Below are 19,770 nucleotides of genomic sequence, written 5' to 3'. Positions count from 1 at the left end.
GACCTTAATGGGTTTCAGAGGGAGCCAGGGGTTATAACTGAAGATCTGCTCCATAGACCTGATGAAACCGTAGTTTCACCCGGGATAGGAGTGTTTTTGATATGATTAGATAAGCAATCTCTCTCGACCCATGGATCTCATCAAGCCCTGTGATATATATGGAAGAACTAAGAGAGATGAAGCAAATCAAGTGATGTCTAGAATGCTACAAGTGGAAGACAAAGAATGAACTCGGTAGCAAGAGATCTGACCCTTGATCCCTGCTATGAGTCAGTGCTTTCAAGGATCAGTGCTTTCTCTGCTCGTGTTTAATATCTACATGAAACAGGTGAGATCATCCGTCACCATGGGGTAAGATATCATCAATATGCTGATAAAAGTGTTCATCAACTGTAAAAGGAAATGTACATTGTGAAGTTATGAATGAAAAGAAGGCCTAAATTAGAATTAATTGCATCTAATTCTTTCAGAAAAGGGCTGTCAAAAGGACTTGTGGACCATCATTTCCAAGCAAAGAATGAATATTGCCTTCCAGCACCTTTTACAAAAAGTGTACAAGAAGCAATTGACAACTATTCCTTGTATGTATTAATTTCTGAAATTGCAATAAGTATTTCTTCAATATTTATCTCATTTTATTGTTAAAAGGTGAATAGATGCATAGAATAAGTTGATATGAGAAGACAGATTTTATTTCAAAGAGCACAACACTTCAACATTCTCTGCTTCCCCACTCCACTCTCTATCTAGCATGGCAATTTTCAACTTGTAACATCTTTAAAGCAATTCATAGTGTGGCTTATCTGGAAATTAAAAAGTCACAAGCTCTAGAAGGATTTCCTTCCTGTGACTTGAAATACATACAGTGTTGAAATATTGCTTGGATTTGATATGTAGTAGAGATGGTAGTTCTGGGTTAAAGCCTATGCTTTGCATGAGATGGTTCCAGATTCAGGTGGTTGGTGCATGAAAAAAGTTTGCCTGAAACACTGTATAGTTAGCACTGAAAATAATCTTAAAAGGAAACTTCCACAAAATGGGCCTTGTTAGAACATCCATAGTACTATGTACAGTTCATTTTGGAGGCCTGGAATTGGTGCTGGAATCAAGAGACCATTTTACTATGAATATTTGAAGAAATACCCTTAATATTTATTTCTAGAGTGCTGCTGCTGGAAGACAAAGAATAAATATAGCATCATCATGTAAGATTTGTCATTTCCTACATGTATGTGATCTTGATATACTGTAAAAATGGCTGGGCTTGGATCTCAAAGCCACTTTCACTATCTTGCTCATCTTGTGTCCTCCACCTCCAGACACCACTAGATAAATGGAAACAAAGATACAATTAAAATAATGTTAGATTCCCTCCTGTAACAGTCCTGTAGATAACAGGTTCTGTTACTTTAATAGCAGTTGCACATTAACATCTTGTGCACTTTTGACCTTACCTTTATTTGTTTTCCTTTCTCTCCTGAATATGTATGTGTGCCTACACCTGAATGAACCTTTTAATATGCCACAAAATTCTACACCTAGCCAAACTTCCTGTAGATTGAGTTAAGAGGTTGAAAAGCTATCCTGGTGGCTAAACACTTTCAAATTATTGCTAATAAGGTAATACAAACTTGTCCACCAAGAATCAAGGTAGATCCAAAAAAAACCTGAAAAACTTTATTTACATATTAAAGACTATTTTGAAAGATATAGTTACAAACTAATTACTAGAATAAGTTCTATTAAACTCAAAAAAAGATGAATAGATATCTCCCTCCCTATCTACTGCTTAGAAGTTACATTGATTTTGCTAATTGTATTCTCAAGACTGCAGCACATAACTACTTAGATAGTTTACAGACTGCTGAATTTAAATCCATAGTACACAATACCAAAATCTATTACAAGAGCAAAAAATACTTTTTAAATTTTATTTCATTTATAGAATCATTGCTGCAACTCTACATGGCTTTAAAATATAAAAACTAAAATAAAATTATAACAACTTATAAAATTGCCAAGCATTCATATTGGGGAAAACAATGCCATCGTTTACATAATTATAAAATGCATGTCTCAGGGAGTAGAAGCAGTGTACCTGACATCTGCTCCTCTTCCACCATAGGTGCCCAGGAGAGATGTTCCTGGGAGAGCAATTAAGTATAAGATTTATGTAAATTTGTTCCCTTTACAACAAATCTGTCCCTGAGGTTTGCATATGGAAATGAATATGCAAATGTATATTCCATTATCCAATGAAGAAGTCGTTGCTTTTCTGCCATGTAAGCCAATAACATCTGTATTTGCTATACTAGTTAGTAGATGCAAATTAATTATCAATCTTTTACTGCCTTGGGATCTCCTGGTCATGTTTTATTAATCCATAACATTGCATTTAAATTTTGTTTCTATCAACAGGGCTTCTGTTTCCTCACTTTCACAAAGCGGACAAACAACACCCACAGATTTGAATAACTCTTGGTCAGGGATACAGAGCTATACCACTGGCCCATCTACTGAAAGAAGTTCTGTTTACTCCTGGGGTGATGATGTAGGTCAACCTTTATTAGTAAAATTGGTATAAAATGTGTGTAAAAATATGGTTGAGATTTCTGGTAACTGGAGCTTAATATTTGTTTGAATAAAACTTAATTTTTTAGATAGATTCACAGTCTTGTCTCTTCTTATTTTCAATTTGGGTACATTAATTCTGGTCCATTCCAAGTTTAATTGGCAAAGTCTAGCTAAATATTGGTTAATTAATCAGTATCTTTGAAATCACAGTTTGTTCCAGGTAAAAGATCTAGGTTGTTAACCAACATTATGAGAGGCAATTTGGTATAGTGGTTAAGGCACTAGGCTAGAAACCAGGAGAGTAGACCCTGAGTTCTAGTCCCACTTTAGCCAACAGGATGATCACCCTAGAAAGCAATCAATGACAAACCACTTCTGAAAAACCTTGCCAAGAACATTTCAGGGACTTGTTGCCAGGAGTCAAGAATGACTTGAAAGCACAAAAAAGAATAACAACAAAAACAAAACCCCAAATTAACATTAAATAATGGTTCTCTATTTAAGAACTATGAAGGAATATAGTGTATATTTATCAGTGTTAAAAGTTTTTTAAAATCATCTTATAAATTTCCATACCTAGGAAGAAAAATAAAATAAAAATAAGTACATTATGTAAAAGAATGTACAGATAATCCTTTCTTAGCAACTATTTGTTCAAAGTTAGAATGGCACTGAAAAAAGTAACTTATGACTCATCCTCATACTTATGACTGTCACAGTGCTTCCACAATCATGATCACAATTTGGGCGCTTGGCAACGCCACACGTTTTTATCGTTGCAGCATTGTGCAGCACATGATCAGCATTTGCCACAGCCAACTTCTGACAAGCAAAGTCAAGAGGGAAACTGGCAGGAGGTCACAAGTAACTGTGATGTGGTTTCACTTAATGACTCCATGTAATTCACTTAATGACTACTAGGACTTGTGGGACTGTTTTTGCTATGCAGCATCACATGATGTTTTGCTTAATGCCATTTCACTTAGTGATAAAGTTGTCTGTCCCAATTAGGGTTCATAAGCAAGGACTATCTGTATTAAAGTCAGGATGATAAGCAAACTTTGAGAAGAGTGTATATATCCTGTGCTTCTTTGAGCTTCTTGGACTAAACTATGGGTTATTTTAGCCATTCTTTTTCTCAGCTGTTCTTTATTTTTTCTAATCTATTTCCGCTTTTAAGGTTACCTTGTTCTTAATCATCATCGCTAGTGAATATAAATTCTTCTGATATTATTCCTCTTAGATACTGCTGTTGCTTGTTGCCCTAATTCTGCTTTTTAAAACATAATTGTCAATGATGAAAAGCTCTTTCCATGTAGCTTTTGTTCTGCAGCACATGTTGGTTAAATAAATCCTGTTCTTCACAGGTCTTGCATTCTTTCTGAATTTACTCATTCAAACTTCGTTTCATTCATTCAGTCTTTGTCTAAGCACTTTTCTCATTCTCTTTCAGCTGATTCATATCACCAGTTTTTCCCATTTGATATATATCTTTTTCTGCTTCTAATTAATCTCACTCATCTTGTGCATGTATTTCCTTTGGTCACTCTTTGTTGGTAAATTTGTCATCTGCACCTCTATAACTGTCTCGTTTGGCTCTGCAACCCAACAAGACAGACACAGACTTCAGAGGATAATTAGAACTGCAGAAAAAACAATTGCTACCAACCTGCCTTCCACTTAGGACCTGTATACTGCACGAGTCAAAAAAAGGGCTGTGAAAATATTTACAGACCCTTCACATTCTGGACATAAACTGTTTCAACACCTATCCTCAAAACGATGCTATAGAGCACCGCACACCAAAACAACTAGACACAAGAACAGCTTTTTCCCGAATGCCATCACCCTGCTAAACAAATAATTCCCTCAACACTGTCAAACTATTTACTAAATCTGCACTACTATTAATCTTCTCATTATTCTCACCACCCATCTCCTTCCACTTATGATTGCATGACTGTAATTTTGTTGCTTGTATCCTTACAATTTATATTGATATTGTTTCCTGATTGCTTATTTGTACCCTATGACTATCATTAAGTGTTGTACCTTATGATTCTTGATGAACATATCTTTTCTTTTATGTACACTGAGAGCATATGCACCAAGACAAATTCCTTGTGTGTCCAATCACACTTGACCAATAAAAAATTCTATTCTATTCTATTCTATTCTATTCTATTCTATTCTATTCTATTCTATTCTATTCTAATTTTTCCCCTTCCTTCCTTCCTTCCTTCCTTCCTTCCTTCCTTCCTTCCTTCCTTCCTATTTTAGCTGTATAAGAAAGGAAAGGCTCATAATAGCAGAGACCCAACCAAACCATTTTGTCACCAAGGCCAATTTGCATGCAGAACAGAAAAGCAATAATCTTTTCCTGCCCTCATTCCCAGCAACTGGTATTTGAAGTCAGTTTGTTTCTAATTTTGGCAGAAGAATGCCACCCACTGAATTCTTCCATGAATGTCCTTTTAAGTAGGATTTTTATTTATTTTTTTGCTTTTTCTTCTCCTCATTTCCTTCATTTCCTCTTGGTCTTTGCTGATGTTCTGGTCCACTCTTTCCAAAACTATTTGTATATTCAAGGCCTTGTTCATTTCCTAAATTGATTGTTGTTCCTACTCTTTGTTACATAATCTAGCTTTCTTTCTGTTATTTACCTCTTTAATTGCCAACCCAATAGATCACAAGAAATAAACTATGTAATTTATTTCCAGTGTCTTCCTGTCTGTCAGTAGGATAACTTTGAAAAATGGGACCAAATTTAATATGATGAGAGAAAGCTAAAAAAAAAAGGCCAGATGTGTCTTGATATAATTGAGAAAAACAGAAGAAATCACCTCAGGGCATTTTTATAGGAGGCGCAATAGGGGCATGGGCTCAGAGGACTGCTGGTTCTCAGCTCACCCTTCTGTTTTGTCCCCTGTTAACCTGTTAACAGTAACAGAGTTGAAAGGGACCTTGGAGGTCATCTAGTCCAACGCCCTGCTCACACAGGAGCCTGACACAGAGCAGAGAAAATGCAGCTTGTTTTCTAGTGCACTAGAAACACACTCACTGTAAAGGGAAGGGAGCAGAAACAAACAAACTCACATACGCTGACACGACATGTAATAAATAGTCCTATATAGCTGCCTCATTTAGTGACAGTTTGTAGTTATGACAGCGATTAAAAAATGACTTTAAAAACTAGCTCTCACATTTACAGCAGGTTTGTAAAGCAAAGGAAAGCTGAAATTTATATGCACAGTCATGGTTTTGCTTAGCGACCACTAAATGAGGTCTACCTGTATTTCACTATACAGAAGATTCCACCTATGGTCATTTCTGTTAAAGAAGTTTGAATGAATTCAAGGAATGCTCTGTTTCTTTCTCTAATTTAGCCTAGTCTTCTTTGGTTTCTTGTGTCCCAAAGGTATTTTCTCTTAAGCTTCTTTCCTTCCTGTTGTTATTTCTCTGTTTCTTTATTCCCGTTTGCTGTATTTGTGTGTTTTTTTCTTTACCTATGTGCATTATCTACACTGGGTGGTCCCCAGATGGATTGAGTGGATATGAAAGGGGTTGCAATGCAACACACTCCTTAGATGAATTTAGGATAACAAATACTGTATCTTCATCTCGAAGCTGCTAGATTCAGACTAAAATCAGGCTCATCACTGGCCAATATCTACAGTACTGCAATTTTATTCAGCTGCAAAGCTATGTGGAAGTAGTGTTTGAGAATCTTAATTTTAAAATCCACAGGAGTTTGATAAAGCAAACACCCAGAGAGTGCATCAGTTGTTTTGGGATGTGGATGAAATGCTGTTTGAAGGAAAAGTGAGCTCCCAAACTGAGATTTTAAAGACAGAATGCAAAGACTGGACAAATAGATCACTTCACTTAAGGCAAGTCTATATAAAATTTATTTCATCTGAGTCCTTGCATTATATTATTATTTTCTGCATGTATTTTTACTCAATATACTTTTTTGCACTGGCTTAAATTACAAGTCCCTTATAGTTTGAATCAGAGCTCAGTTATATAACAGTAGCTGCCACTGACTGTTGGTTCTATGTTTCTGGTTTTATATCAAGTTGAATTGAACTGTTCTGTCTATATTCAATTTCTTTATTTCATTGTCATTTTTTTACAGGATTTTGGGAAAACAGCTTCTTTTTCCAAAAGATGAGGGTTTTCAGCATTATCAGAGCAGAAGTTCTAGTTCTGTGTATTCGAAATCTGTACCTAGTTTGAGTGAAATCAACACCAGTATGAGAGAGTATGTTGTCATCAATTTAATAGATATTTATTCATTGACATATATGATTGACGTTTTAAGATTATGTTATACTCCCAATGTATTAAACAACCACATTCAACTGAACAGAAGCAGCATATTGGTATTTCATGCACTAAGTGCTTTTTTTAATAATGGGGAAAGGTACTTTTAAAATAGATTATACAGTAATTAAATTTCAGAAATATTGCATGGGATAACATAACAGAATTTGCAAGAAATGAAACAACTGTTGAAACGTGCTAGAGATTGTTATGCATATTATTATATTGTTAGGCTTATATTTTGTTGAAGGCAGGGTTATATGGTTGAACAGGATAACTAGACTAATCCATGATCTATTAGGTCATTCTTCTTTTCACATGTAATATAGGCATATACTGTTTCCTCTGCCCTTACAACCCTCAGCCGAGCCCTGGGGTAGGGGTAATTTCCTTACCAGATTCTCCAATGCCCTCAACAATGGCAGAGCTTGTAATGTACTTCCTTCACTGGAAAAGGTTTTGAGAAATTAGGAAAAATTCAGAGATGTTTCTATCTTTAAAATATCCCGTGTTGAACTGTATACATAGTCAAACATCAGAAAGAATGTTCATAGCATTTTGTATCATGTCATAAAATGCTTCCTGGGGATTTTTATGTCATAAAAAGTTTTACAAATTTGCCAAGTTTCAATTCCATGGGAGTCACGGGTTCCAGAATTTGGACACATTCTGTAAGCAAGCCCTTTGGAGGTACCTTGTTTCAAAAATTGTTGCCCTATGATGCAGCATTTTGCCAGCTACAATAGTAGTATCAGGTGTGTCATGATACTTACCACCAAACAATAAGCAGAAATGTGTTGGAGATGCCTAACAAAGTTATAAGTTAGCACTGTACTAATGAAATTGGAAAACATTTGAGTACAGATAAGGCAAGTTCTGTAAGGTGTTCAAAGCACATTAAAGGCTATAAGAGTCTAATCTTCATTAGAATTTTATTTAATGAGAAGTTTTATTCTTATTTTTTTGTTGATATAAATTGTTTTTTTCTGTGTATTATGCTTGGAAATTTTAATAAGTTACCCTAATAGCTTATAGTATTACTCTTACAAAAAAAAATAACATTATTCTTTTTCGCTTGTGTACCATAATTTAGGTTATGCATCTCAGGATCAAAACTGGTACCTGCAGCTTTTCCAGTGCACAAAACATTCAGCTCCAAATTAACAGAGATTTCTTTACCTGATTCACCTGGATATTCGTTCTTGGAGGAAGAAATTTATGATGCAGAAGGAAAAATGGAAGAATATTTTGCATTTGACAAGAAAGAAATGTAAATGTTCAATTTTAAAAGCTTTCATGACAAATAATTAAGACTAAGGAAAAATCAGACTTTTTATGAAATTATCTATATATACTTGACTTATCTTTGCTTGTGTCTCTAAGCAGCATCTTTGGTAGCAGAAAATTGCAGGCAAAATTATTTTGTCTTTAAATCAGTGAATGTCAATGATTGTGATTGATAATATGTTCTAGACCAGGGGTGACAAACTCATGTCATCACGGCAGTGTCATGTGACATATTGGGACTTTTTTCCCCCTTCGCTAAACTGGTTGTAAGCGTGGCCAGCGCATGGGCCGGGTGTTTGACAGCCTGTTCAAGACTGAAGCTGTTTTCAAAATGTAACCTTCACTTGCTTTTTCTTCCTAATAATGTTAGCTAATTTAAACACAAATGGTTAAAATGTCATTTGTCATTTAACAATCAGAGGTTTTTAAGATCAGGTAGGCAAAAATTAAAAACTTATTTTCCCAATAGATTGTTTGCATGAGCAAAGCAATGTTAAAAAGCTCTACCAATCATTTTTGTGTTTGAAGCCTAAGCAATTAAGCTGTTGAAGAATTTCATGTCAATCATGCATGCTTTTCTTGGTTTTATTGGAATTGGTCAATTAGGCAAAACAACATGAAATAAATTTGTCAGAAACCTTTTACTATAAAATCATTTGTCTTGAAAATTGCTGAGAATATATGAAATATATAAAATACTAATCCTATGTTGTTAGCCGTGAAATCGTGTCTGACACATCACGACCCCATGGACAACGTTCCTCCAGGCCTTCCTGTCCTCTACCATCCTCTGGAGTCTATTTAAGCTCACGTCGAGTGCTTCAGTGATTCCATCCAGCCACCTCATTCTCTGTCGTCCCGTTCTTCTTTTGCCCTCAATCATTAGGCTCTTCTCCAGTGAGTCCTTCCTTCTCATTAGGTGGCCAAAGTATTTGAGTTTCATCTTCAGGATCTGGCCTTCTAAAGAGCAGTCAGGGTTGATCTACTCTAGGACTGACCGGTTTGATTGCCTTGCAGTCCAAGGGACTCGCAGGAGTCTTCCCCAGCACCATAGTTCAAAGGCCTACTAATCCTACTATGTTATTAATATTGTACTACTTCCTCAGTATATATAACAGTTTTTCTGAAAAGAAGTAGAAATTTTCTATTGGATTTATTTAATCCAAAATCAAATGAGGGAAGAATATTTTGCAATATTGTTTGTATTGTTAATATGTGATCAAGTGATGAATACTGAAGGCCAATTTGTACAGCACAAATTGTGAGAATCATGTTTCCTGTGTGTATTAAATACAGCTTTTATGGGCACATGCATTTACCGCTGAGTCTTGATGGAATTTAAATGTGGTAAAATCATAATTTATAACTTGACAAGTTCTGAAATAATACTGTGGGTCAATACTTTGATCAAAAGAGACTTTGATTAAATTGACAAGGTTGTTAGTAATAATTAATAATACTTAGTAATAAAACTTTAATTTACTTCTTTTATTAGTGATGATGAAGGTTTAGAACAAAGAAATGCTCAACTTGCCCAAAAACAAATTAAACACGGCATTCCTCCTGTTTCTCCCAACTCCTGCATCAAAGACGCTGTGACTGCTGAAGTGTTTGATCAAATCTGGAAAAATGTAATTAAAATACTGGAAGAATTAATAAGAAAATACTGGGAATCATCTATTACAGGTAAGTAGAACATTTTAAAGACAAGCTGAACCATTCTACCTGGTTGACTTACCATAATCAGGAAGAAGGGTCATGAGTCAAGAGGGTTAGGACAACTTGCAATGGCCATCTCACCATGGTCAACTTGCTGCCATAGCCAATTCAGCATGGCCAACTTCTGCCCTTGCTGCAGCCAATTCACTGTGGGACAACTTGCCACATACAATTCCATGCAGGATAACTCAATGCAATAAATGTTATCTGCCACAGTTTCTTTGACATTATTTCCATTTTTGTCCCATGGCAAGTTGGCTGTGGTGAGATGGCCATGGCGAAATGGCTACAGCAAGTTGGCCATACCAAATTGTCCCATTCCAGAGACAAGTATGACTGGATTGGTCTTATCTTACCAAGAATTTTGTTCATGTCGTTAGGCTGGATGAATGAAAATTATCCATAGCAGTTACTATTTAATAGGTAACTAGGATCTGTTATAATCAACAAACCCAAAATTGGGACAAACATAAACAATTCTGTTTGCGGGTATTTACCAGACATGCCACAGAAAGCAATGAAGTTTCCCCTTCCATTTTAATAGGTCCTTGATAACAAAACTCTTAAAATAGCTCTTCTGGATGTGCAAAAGAGGCAATTGCAAAAAACAGTTGCTTTGTCACTTTGAGAGCCTTGGCATAAACCTTAATGTGGGCTTTAGCTATCGGATGGCTCTGTCATCTTACCGTATCCTTGTTTTGAACTCTGTGAAAGAAATCCTTTCGGCTCACAAAGCAAGGATAGACACCTCAGGAGCTATTGGGTCAACTGTCTTGTCTCTGCCCTGGGGATCTACTAGGCTGAGATAAAAACGCCAGTTTAGGTGGAAGTAAATTGTTCCAAAGCAGTCAACAATATTCCTTTTCTGTGGCAGCCCCTACCCTATGGAACACTCTTCCCCCCTGAAGTTGAGCAGGCCTCAATTCTCCTGACCTTCCATCAAACTTTGAAGACCTGATTTTCCCCCCAAGCGAGGATATATGACTTGGTGCCAAATTTTAGTTGGTTTTAATTTTTACATGTATTTAGTTTTATAGTTTTATTATGATTTTTATATTTGATTAGGAGCTGCCTAGAATTAGTTTTTAAATGGATGACTATATAATTTTTTAAAATAAAATAAATAAATGCGGTAACACCTTCTCTATCTGAACAAAAATAAAACAACCTTCCCAGTCCTGAGCCATGAAAGTCATAGAATATTGGTGTGCTATTGACAGAATAGCTTCAGTTTCCTGCCCGTTCCCCCAGAAAAACCACCTACCTACCAATTTTAGGAAGCAGCATTGTATCATCCTGGCAGCTGAGTAGAGAAAGTGACAGATTATTATTAATAATTATTAATAATGCATTGCTTTCAAAGTTGAAGCAAACTAAGAGGGTTCTGATATTGTCTGATTTATGCATGTATATTTACTATTTTTATGTAATAATGATCTAGAAAATTTCAAGCATACGGAGAAATCAAAAGTTACTGGACATAAGTTGTCACATATTCCACCCTCCCGTGCTATGGTAGATACATCAAGTGTTCCTCCATCCAGAGGGTCAGAGGTTCGATCTTTTGGTCTGCATTTTGGACAATCCCAGGTAAAATAATATCTTTTCATGAAAATACAAAAAATTGTCATGCTAAGAATTAACAATCTATCCTTCATGTATTTAGTTGTTTCCTTTTACTTTGTTTCTTTGTCTCCATAATTCTTGGGTGCTTAAGCCTTTTTCTGATCATTCTTTCTTTTTCTTTGTCTTTTGGCCTTTGAGCAACATAGTAGGAGCAACAATATTATAATGAGTAACAATATTATAATGAAAGAAAAATATTATAATATATTCAACCAGGATAATTTATCAACATGTCTAAGGCCCAAAATATGTGCATGTATGAATAAGCCATGCAAGAGAGATTAATGTAAATAAAAATAAGTTAAATATTTATTTATTTATTTTATAACTTGAATTTAATTTCATAACTGTTCCATGACACCATTTTGTAAGTATGCAACAGAACATATGCAGTAATTATGTTTTAATTTATTTAATTATTACATTTGTTCTGTAATAATTTATTATTCAGAAAGTAATAAATGCTAAAATAAGTTTTAAAAACTGTAAGAACTCAAAGCCCAATGGTTTTTTTTAGAACAAGGGGATAAGATTCACATTACCGTATTTAAAAGATAAATAAAAACATGCCTGCCATATTCTGGAGAGATCATAAAGATCATACTAAACAAAATTGTTCCCAAAGTCTTGAATATTTCTTAACTGTTACATAAAACGTTTTATTCACCTGAGTCAATTTAGAGTGCATGGGGCTTTTACAAAGAAAGATGCTGCTAAAGAAGTTTTGTATTTCCCATTTTTATACACAGTGGACTCAATCCAGAACAGGGTCCTACATGCTTTCTTTAGAATTTTAAAAAATTCAATAAGCTGTGCTGTATATAGTTAATTTAATGCAGAAGGCAGCAGTTATCTAGTGGCTGATGGTTCTTTCTAACATTTTGGGGGAAAATAAGACTAAAAATAAACTGGACAATAATATTCCCATGCTCGGTTCTGGGGAGGGTTAGGTTTGTTTCCTCTTCTTCTTTCTTTATAATATTAAGACTATTTAAGGGAATAATTATATTCTGACATTGAATGACATATCTGTGTTTGTTTCTGTTGTTTTCTTTAGGCCCACCGTTTCTCCAGCAGTTCACATGGCAATTTAAATGGTGTCATGACAATTCAAGCTAAACCTCTACAACAGAGACATTCAAGCTTCATTGAAAAGTATGTTTTATAAAGATCTCCTTATAAAATCACACTTTTGTATAGGCTACATTGGTCTATTTATTTCTGGCCTTATTTATTTTAGTTAGATTGTTAACATTTATTATGATTATAGACCAGGTTTATAAAATGATAAAAGGAACGATAAAAGGAATAACATACCTGATTGAAGTAGATCATCAATTTTATTTTTATTCAAAATATTAAAGTAAAAACTTCCAAAAAAGAAAAATACAAAAACAAAACACAACTAAAGTAGACTACACAAAAAAGAATGCATAACATGAAAAATAAAACAAACATACAGTATGAATACTGTATGTACATAAATTGTCCCCCCTAGTTGAACACTGATAAATATACTTCCAAGTTAATAAGTTCTCCCCTTTTGCAAAGCAGACACACAATTTATAAATTTCTAGACCACTGTTTACCCAACAGGCCTTGGACCGAGTCGTGCCTTTGCGGCCTCTGACCCGGTGCCGATCCCGTGCGGCTCCTTGGTTTACTGAGGAGCTGAGGGAAATGAAGCACCGGGAAAAGACGCCTGGAGAGCGGTTGGAGGGCCAGTCTTGCTGAATCTGATCGAACACTGGTAAGGTCGCATATTAAGACCTACCTAGTGGCGATAAAGACGGCAAAGTTTAATTACTTTTCCACCTCTATTGCATCATCAGGGAATCGTCCGGCCGCCCTGTTTAGGGTGACCCGCTCCCTGCTCCATCCGGGAGTGCGGGAGGATCCCTTGGAAGGCAGGGTGGAGCATTTTGGACAATACCTGTATGACAAAATCGCTCAGATCCGGGAGGATTTGGACTCTGACTGGGTAGATCAGGGCAGAGTGACGAGGAATAGTCTTGAGAATGTTATCTAGGAGGAGTTTGACGCTGTGACTCCCGATGATGTGGACAGGATTTTGGGGAGACTTAGTGCGGCCACATGTTTACTGGACCCGTGTCCCTCCTGGTTGGTACTGGCTTCCTGGGAGGTTACACGAGGCTGGCTCCAGGGTGTTATCAACGCTTCGCTGAGTGAGGGCCACTTCCCCGCTGCCTTGAAGGAGGCGGTGGTGAGGCCTCTCCTCAAGAAGCTGTCCCTGGATCCGGCAATATTGGCCAACTACCGTCCTGTCTCCAACCTTCGCTTCATGGCGAAGGTTGTGGAGAGTGTCGTCGCGCGACAGTTCCCACAATTCATGGAGGAAACATCTTATCTAGGTCCATTCCAGTCAGGTTTCAGGTCTGGGCACAGCACGGAAACGGCATTGGTCGCGTTGGTTGATGATCTCTGGAGGGTTCGGGACAGGGGTTGCTCCTCTGTTCTGGTCCTGTTAGATCTCTCAGCGGCTTTTGATACCATCGACCATGGTATCATGCTGCACCGGCTGGAAGAGTTGGGGATGGGAGACACCGTGTTGCGGTGGTTCTCCTCCTTTCTCTCCAACCGGTCGCAGTTTGTGTTGGCAGGGGGGCAGAGGTCGACCTCGAGGCCTCTCATCTGTGGAGTGCCGCAGGGATTGGTCCATTCTGTTGAACAGAATGTTCTGTTCAACATTTATGTAAAGCCGCTGGGCGAGATCATCCGTGGCTTCGGGGTGAGATACCACCAGTCCGCTGATGACACCCAGCTGTACATCTCCACCCCAGGCCAATGATGCCCTTGAAGTGATGTCCCAGTGCCTGGAGGCTGTGCGGATCTGGATGGGAGGAATAGGCTCAAGCTCAACCCTTCCAAGACTGATCGGCTGTGGCTCCCGGCATCCCAATATAGTCAGTTGACTCCATCACTGACTATTGGGGGCGAGTCTTTGGCCCCCACAGAAAGGGCTCGCAATCTGGGAGTCCTCCTGGATATGCAGCTGTCCTTGGAGAAACATCTGACAGCTGTAACCAGGGGGACCTTTTGTCAGGTTCGCCTGATTCGCCAGTTGCGGCCCTTTCTTGATCGGGATTCCCTGTGCACAGTCACTCATGCCCTCGTCACCTCTCGCCTTGACTACTGCAACGCTCTCTACATGGGGCTCCCCTTGAGGAGCACCCGGAGGCTCCAACTGGTCCAGAATGCGGCCGTGCAGGTAATTACGGGAGCTGCATGGCGCTCCCACATAACACCGCTCCTGCGTGAGCTGCACTGGCTCCCAGTGGTCTTCTGGGTGCGCTTCAAGGTGTTGGTTACCACCTTTAAAGCACTCCATGGCATAGGACCTAGTTATCTTCAAGACCGCCTTCTGCCACCGACGACCTCCCATCGTCCCGTACGCTCCCACAGAGAGGGCCTCCTCAGGGTGCCATCAGCCAATCAATGTAGACTGGTGACCCCCAGGGAGAGGGCCTTCTCTGTGGGGGCACCTACCCTCTGGAATCAGCCCCCAGAGATAAGGAGAATCCAAGACCTTAGTGCCTTCCATCGTGCCCTTAAAACCCACTTTTCCCAGCAAGCTGGGCTGGCTTAAGAAGAAATTTTAAATGTTTTAATTGGTTTGTATTTTAATTTTGGGCCAAATTTATATATATTTTAATTGTTTTTTTTTAATATTTGTATTTCATGTTTTTTAATTCTGGCTGTACACCGCCCTGAGTCCTCAGGGAGAAGGGCGGTATATAAATTTAAAATAAATAAAAATAAATAAATAAATAAATAAACCCATTTAGCCTGACATCTATCTAATATACAGAAACATAGTTTATAGGTAAAACCAACAGCTAAATCAAACTTCAAAATCCTGTTAATAGTCTTTTTATTGCACAATTTAGTTACATTTTGGAAGGTGGAAGAAAGTACTTTGAGATAAAAATATGCATGACCAATTGTGTTTCTAGATACAGTTGCTTCAAACTTTTTATTTTGGTTATCATGGAAGGATAACACATTGTTCTTTGCTTGATTTATTATTTATTTATTTATTTATTTATTTATTTATTTATTTATTTATTTATTTTTAAATTTATATACCACCCTTCTCCCTGAGGACTCAGGGCGGTGTACAGCCAGAATTAAAAAACATGGAATACAAATATTAAAAAACAATTAAAATATATATAAATTTGGCCCAAAATTAAAAATACAAACCAATTAAAACATTTAAAATTTCTTCTTAAGCCAGCCCGGCTTGCTGGAAAAAGTTGGTTTTAAGGGCACGGCGGAAGGCACTAAGGTCTTGAATTCTCCTTATTATTATGTTTTACTCGGAGAAAGACACTTGTGAGTTTCTTATCTCTGATGCCAGAATCATTCATCAGTGTTGAAATTTATGCATTTCTTTCTTGGGGAATGCTAATCCACTTACTACTCAGCTTCAAGTTGCTGAAGACTTTAATTTTATATAAGTGGAGTGATGTTTGGTTGAAACTGTCTTTCAGGCATGAACAAGAAGACAAGCCACAAGGTGTGGGTTCTAGTATTAATTCAGCAAAGAATCGAGGGGGACGAATGACTGATAGCAATGTCTCATCATTACCTCGAGTGTTGCCTGGATCCTCTAAGAAAACAGTGGGCCATCGTAGGTTACCATCAATAGCACAAGACCAACTACGTTTAAAGACTCCCAATGTTTACAGTGATGAAGTCCTGCGAGGAACAAAATTGTACGATTTTATTTCTGTTCTTTCTTACTGTATTGATCATGTTGAATTCAGATGATAGAATTTGGACAGCACTGAGAAATAATTTGGTGATTGTGTGACACAAACACTGCATTTAGAAGAGAACTATATAGTCTAAAGATGTTATCCTTCAAGCTATGAAAATAAGACTCATTGTGATCTTAGAAACAAATTAATCTAAATAATGTAACCAAGCCTGCAAAATTTACTCATTTTTAGCACTGCAGTAAATTTGGCTCATGCAGACCTCTTTTTTTTTTTGTACTTGTAGCACAAAGTAGACATATGAAGAATAGTAAGAGTAATGAAAGAGCTAAGCAGGTATGAGGAACTAAAGTAATAAGATCCAGATTTTTAAGCGGGAAGATATGCTTAAAATTTTTAAGCCGGAAGATATGCTTAAGATTGTGTAATTTTAAGTGGATGTCTTGTGCTTCAAAGAGATTCTGCCTTCCCAGTTTGGCCCCTCCAGATGTGCTAGGACTATAATATCCAGAATTTCCAGAAGTGCAGTTTTGGATATATTGGATTGACTTAATATTAACATTGATTTAATATTTCTATAAATGCAACAGAACTGTTATTTATTCACCATATTGGGTTAAGAAGCAGTCTTGTAGCAGTTTAAGGAACTGAAATAAGAGTTAATTCCTATGTCCATGCTGCTTTCCTACAGATGCACTGCCTTAGATCGTTTGCCATCTCCATTTACACCTGCTGTCCGGAACAAGTTACCACCCATTAATTCAGACATCATTGATCAATACCTTTCAGTTCCTGGACTACGCTTAAGCTTTGTAAGACATCTACATTATTTCTGCCATGAATGATTGAATACTTGTTTTCATATCTCTCTATCTCTATAGAATCTAGGGTGTGCACATCATATTAAAAAAAAAACCAACTTAATTAAAATGCAGTGTGATCAGGTATTGGATGAAGTTGCCAATAAAACTTTTAATCAAATCTTTGCATAATCCCAAAAAGTATACAGTATATCCACCCACACATTCATAGTTTCTTTCAAATGAAACTTCCTTGAGTACTCTTACACAATGCACTTTTCCTCTGTGCCTAATAGGATTGATATGAAGCTAAAACTTATGTCTGTTATATAAATTATTCAGGTATATAAAATAGATCTATTTTATCTTATTTTATTTTAGATCTCACAATTGCAGCAGACTTTTTAAAAGGATACTAACGGGTGGGTTCTACTTACCTTTACTACCAGTTTACAACAGGGTTGCGCGTGCGCGCTAGCTTTGCACACACATGTGCACGCTCTTCTGCACATGTGCAGAAGCTTCTACACATGCACAGAAGCTTCTGCGGATGCGCAGAAGCATTCTGATGACATAGAGGTTGGTGGGCGGAGCCTCCTGCTGATTTTACTACCGATTCTATAGAACCGGGGGCAACCCACCACTGGATACTAAGTATGCTAATTACACTTCTAATCACTTTGGAAACTGCTTATTTAAATATTTTATATTAGAAGTCTTTGGAATGACAAGTTTGAAAAGTCACCTGGTGAATCTATTTTTATTTCTGAACAAAAGAAAAATTAACCATAATTTTAAGAACGTAAAGAATGTGAAATAAACAAAAGCTAAAGATTTTGAATCAAGAAAGTTATAAAATTAAGGGTTCAGACCAATTTGGAATATTGAAACATTTACTTTAAGATGTTGGAACTAATAATATAAATAATCACTTTCATGAGAACCAAAGCTATTTTGGCTACTGTAACTTGTAACAGTGATAAGAAAACTATTATTTAAATTGGTGTAGTTGTTAAGGTGTTGGTCTATAGCAGGAGACAGTGTTCATTTTAGGCATGCAAACCATCTGAATCATTTTTGGCCAGTCACTTTCTCTCAGTCCAAGTCAGCTCATAGGTTTGCTATTGTGGAATAAGTAGGAGGAGAAAGAAATATTAGGTATGTTTGCCATCTTGATTTATATTTGAAAAAAATCAGGGTAAAAAAGAAATCTTAAAAAAATTGGACATTAGAGGAAACTACATTCCAGGAAAAAGGGAAAATAAAAACCTATCTTTAGTTTAGACTAAGTAAATTACTCTGCAATTAAAGTTTTTTCTGTTTGTGCTAAAACATGTTAACTCCATCTGAAGCTCCTTTGAAAAAGTCTAAATAGGTAATTTTAGAACTGCTTGCCTAGGTGCTCGGAAGCTGGTTAAAAAAATAGTTATTTGTGAGGAGGCAATAAAAAAGTCAATTGAAAAGCAGTTACATTGACCACCAGGAAGCAGGATATAACCAGCTTCATTAGAATATTCATAGCCAGACTTTATTCTATGAAGTTCAAATCCTCTCTTGGGAGTTTTGCTCATCAATCAGAAGTTTTAGGTGACTATACTGTATATACTGCATTAGCTTTCAGAACTATTTGAGCCCTGGTGCAGGGTAGTATTGCAGGAAGGGATACCATATATAGAATCTATCAGAATGTTATATTAGAGGTCCTCGACTGGCTTCCAACAATGGGAGAAGCTGGTTTGCTTAACAACTTCATGATTCACTTAACAACTGTCACAGAAAAAGTAAAATCAAAATAACTCATTTAAGAATCACCTTGTTTAGCAATGCAAATTCTGCTCCCAATTGTGGTCATGTCAAAGACTACTGTATAGACATATTATTCCTTAAGCTTTCAAGGAAAGAAATGTATTGATGTTACATAATGTCACAGCCCGAGTACAATAATTGTATTTACTTCAACTGCTAATTTTTCTATCCAATAACTGGTTGCTTCTTTTGTCTTTCCATTTTCAGCATAGAGGAAAACATCTTCACAGCAGAATATCCAGTGCAGTACCTCACGGTCTGGAACGACGACCTCATAGAGAGCGAACTGTCTTAATAGATCAATTTTCAAGGCCCAACACAACTCATACGTTCCGGGTAGGTTTGAAAGTTTGTAAACATGGCATGAGAATCAATTTGGTAGTTAAGGCATCAGGTTGGAAACTGGGAGACTGTGAGTTCTAGCCTCATTTTAGGCATGAAGCCAGCTTCATGACCTTGGACCAGGGGTGAAATGCTCCCAGTTCAGACCAGATCACCCAATCCGGTAGCGATGGAGGTGGGTGGTTCGGAGAACCGGTAGCAAAAATCTCTGCCTCCCCCATTGCCCAGCTGAGCCACACAATCATCATAGGTTTTTTTTTATTTTTAAAAGCATTTTTTCTACAACCTCTTTGGCCAAAAAAAAATGCTTTTAAAAGTAAAAAAAAAAAGCCTCTGATGATCGCGCGGCTCAGCTGAGATCATCAGAGGCTTTTAAAAGCATTTTTTCTATAATCTCTTTGGCCAAAGAGGTTATAGAAAAAATGTTTTTAAAAGGAAAAAAAGCCTCTGCCAATCAGGCAAGTCAGCTGGGATCGTCAGAGGCTTTAAAAAAAAAAAGAAAGCCTCTACTGATCAGGCAAGTCAGCTGGGATCATCAGAGACTTTAA

At 37.0% G+C, this 19,770-nt stretch overlaps 1 protein-coding gene across 2 annotated transcripts in view; it reads left to right on the top strand.

Annotated features, from left to right (window-relative positions):
* The window catches only part of FAM149A (family with sequence similarity 149 member A), a 51,610-nt gene that overhangs the window by 25,730 nt on the left and 6,110 nt on the right, over positions 1 to 19,770 (top strand). For both annotated transcript variants that reach the window (XM_034401440.3, XM_034401441.3), the window contains exons 2-12: positions 471 to 581; positions 2,419 to 2,551; positions 6,322 to 6,464; positions 6,713 to 6,838; positions 7,994 to 8,170; positions 9,683 to 9,873; positions 11,348 to 11,496; positions 12,590 to 12,687; positions 16,047 to 16,271; positions 16,966 to 17,086; positions 19,088 to 19,216. In XM_034401440.3, the coding sequence (XP_034257331.1) occupies positions 471 to 581; positions 2,419 to 2,551; positions 6,322 to 6,464; positions 6,713 to 6,838; positions 7,994 to 8,170; positions 9,683 to 9,873; positions 11,348 to 11,496; positions 12,590 to 12,687; positions 16,047 to 16,271; positions 16,966 to 17,086; positions 19,088 to 19,216 (1,603 nt within the window). The remainder of the gene's footprint in view (positions 1 to 470; positions 582 to 2,418; positions 2,552 to 6,321; positions 6,465 to 6,712; positions 6,839 to 7,993; positions 8,171 to 9,682; positions 9,874 to 11,347; positions 11,497 to 12,589; positions 12,688 to 16,046; positions 16,272 to 16,965; positions 17,087 to 19,087; positions 19,217 to 19,770) is intronic.

The sequence above is a fragment of the Pantherophis guttatus genome, chromosome 8, assembly GCF_059756535.1.
Source record: "Pantherophis guttatus breed Tessera chromosome 8, ASM5975653v1, whole genome shotgun sequence".
Lineage (NCBI taxonomy): Eukaryota > Metazoa > Chordata > Lepidosauria > Squamata > Colubridae > Pantherophis > Pantherophis guttatus.
This window is presented reverse-complemented; position numbering and strand designations above follow the sequence as displayed.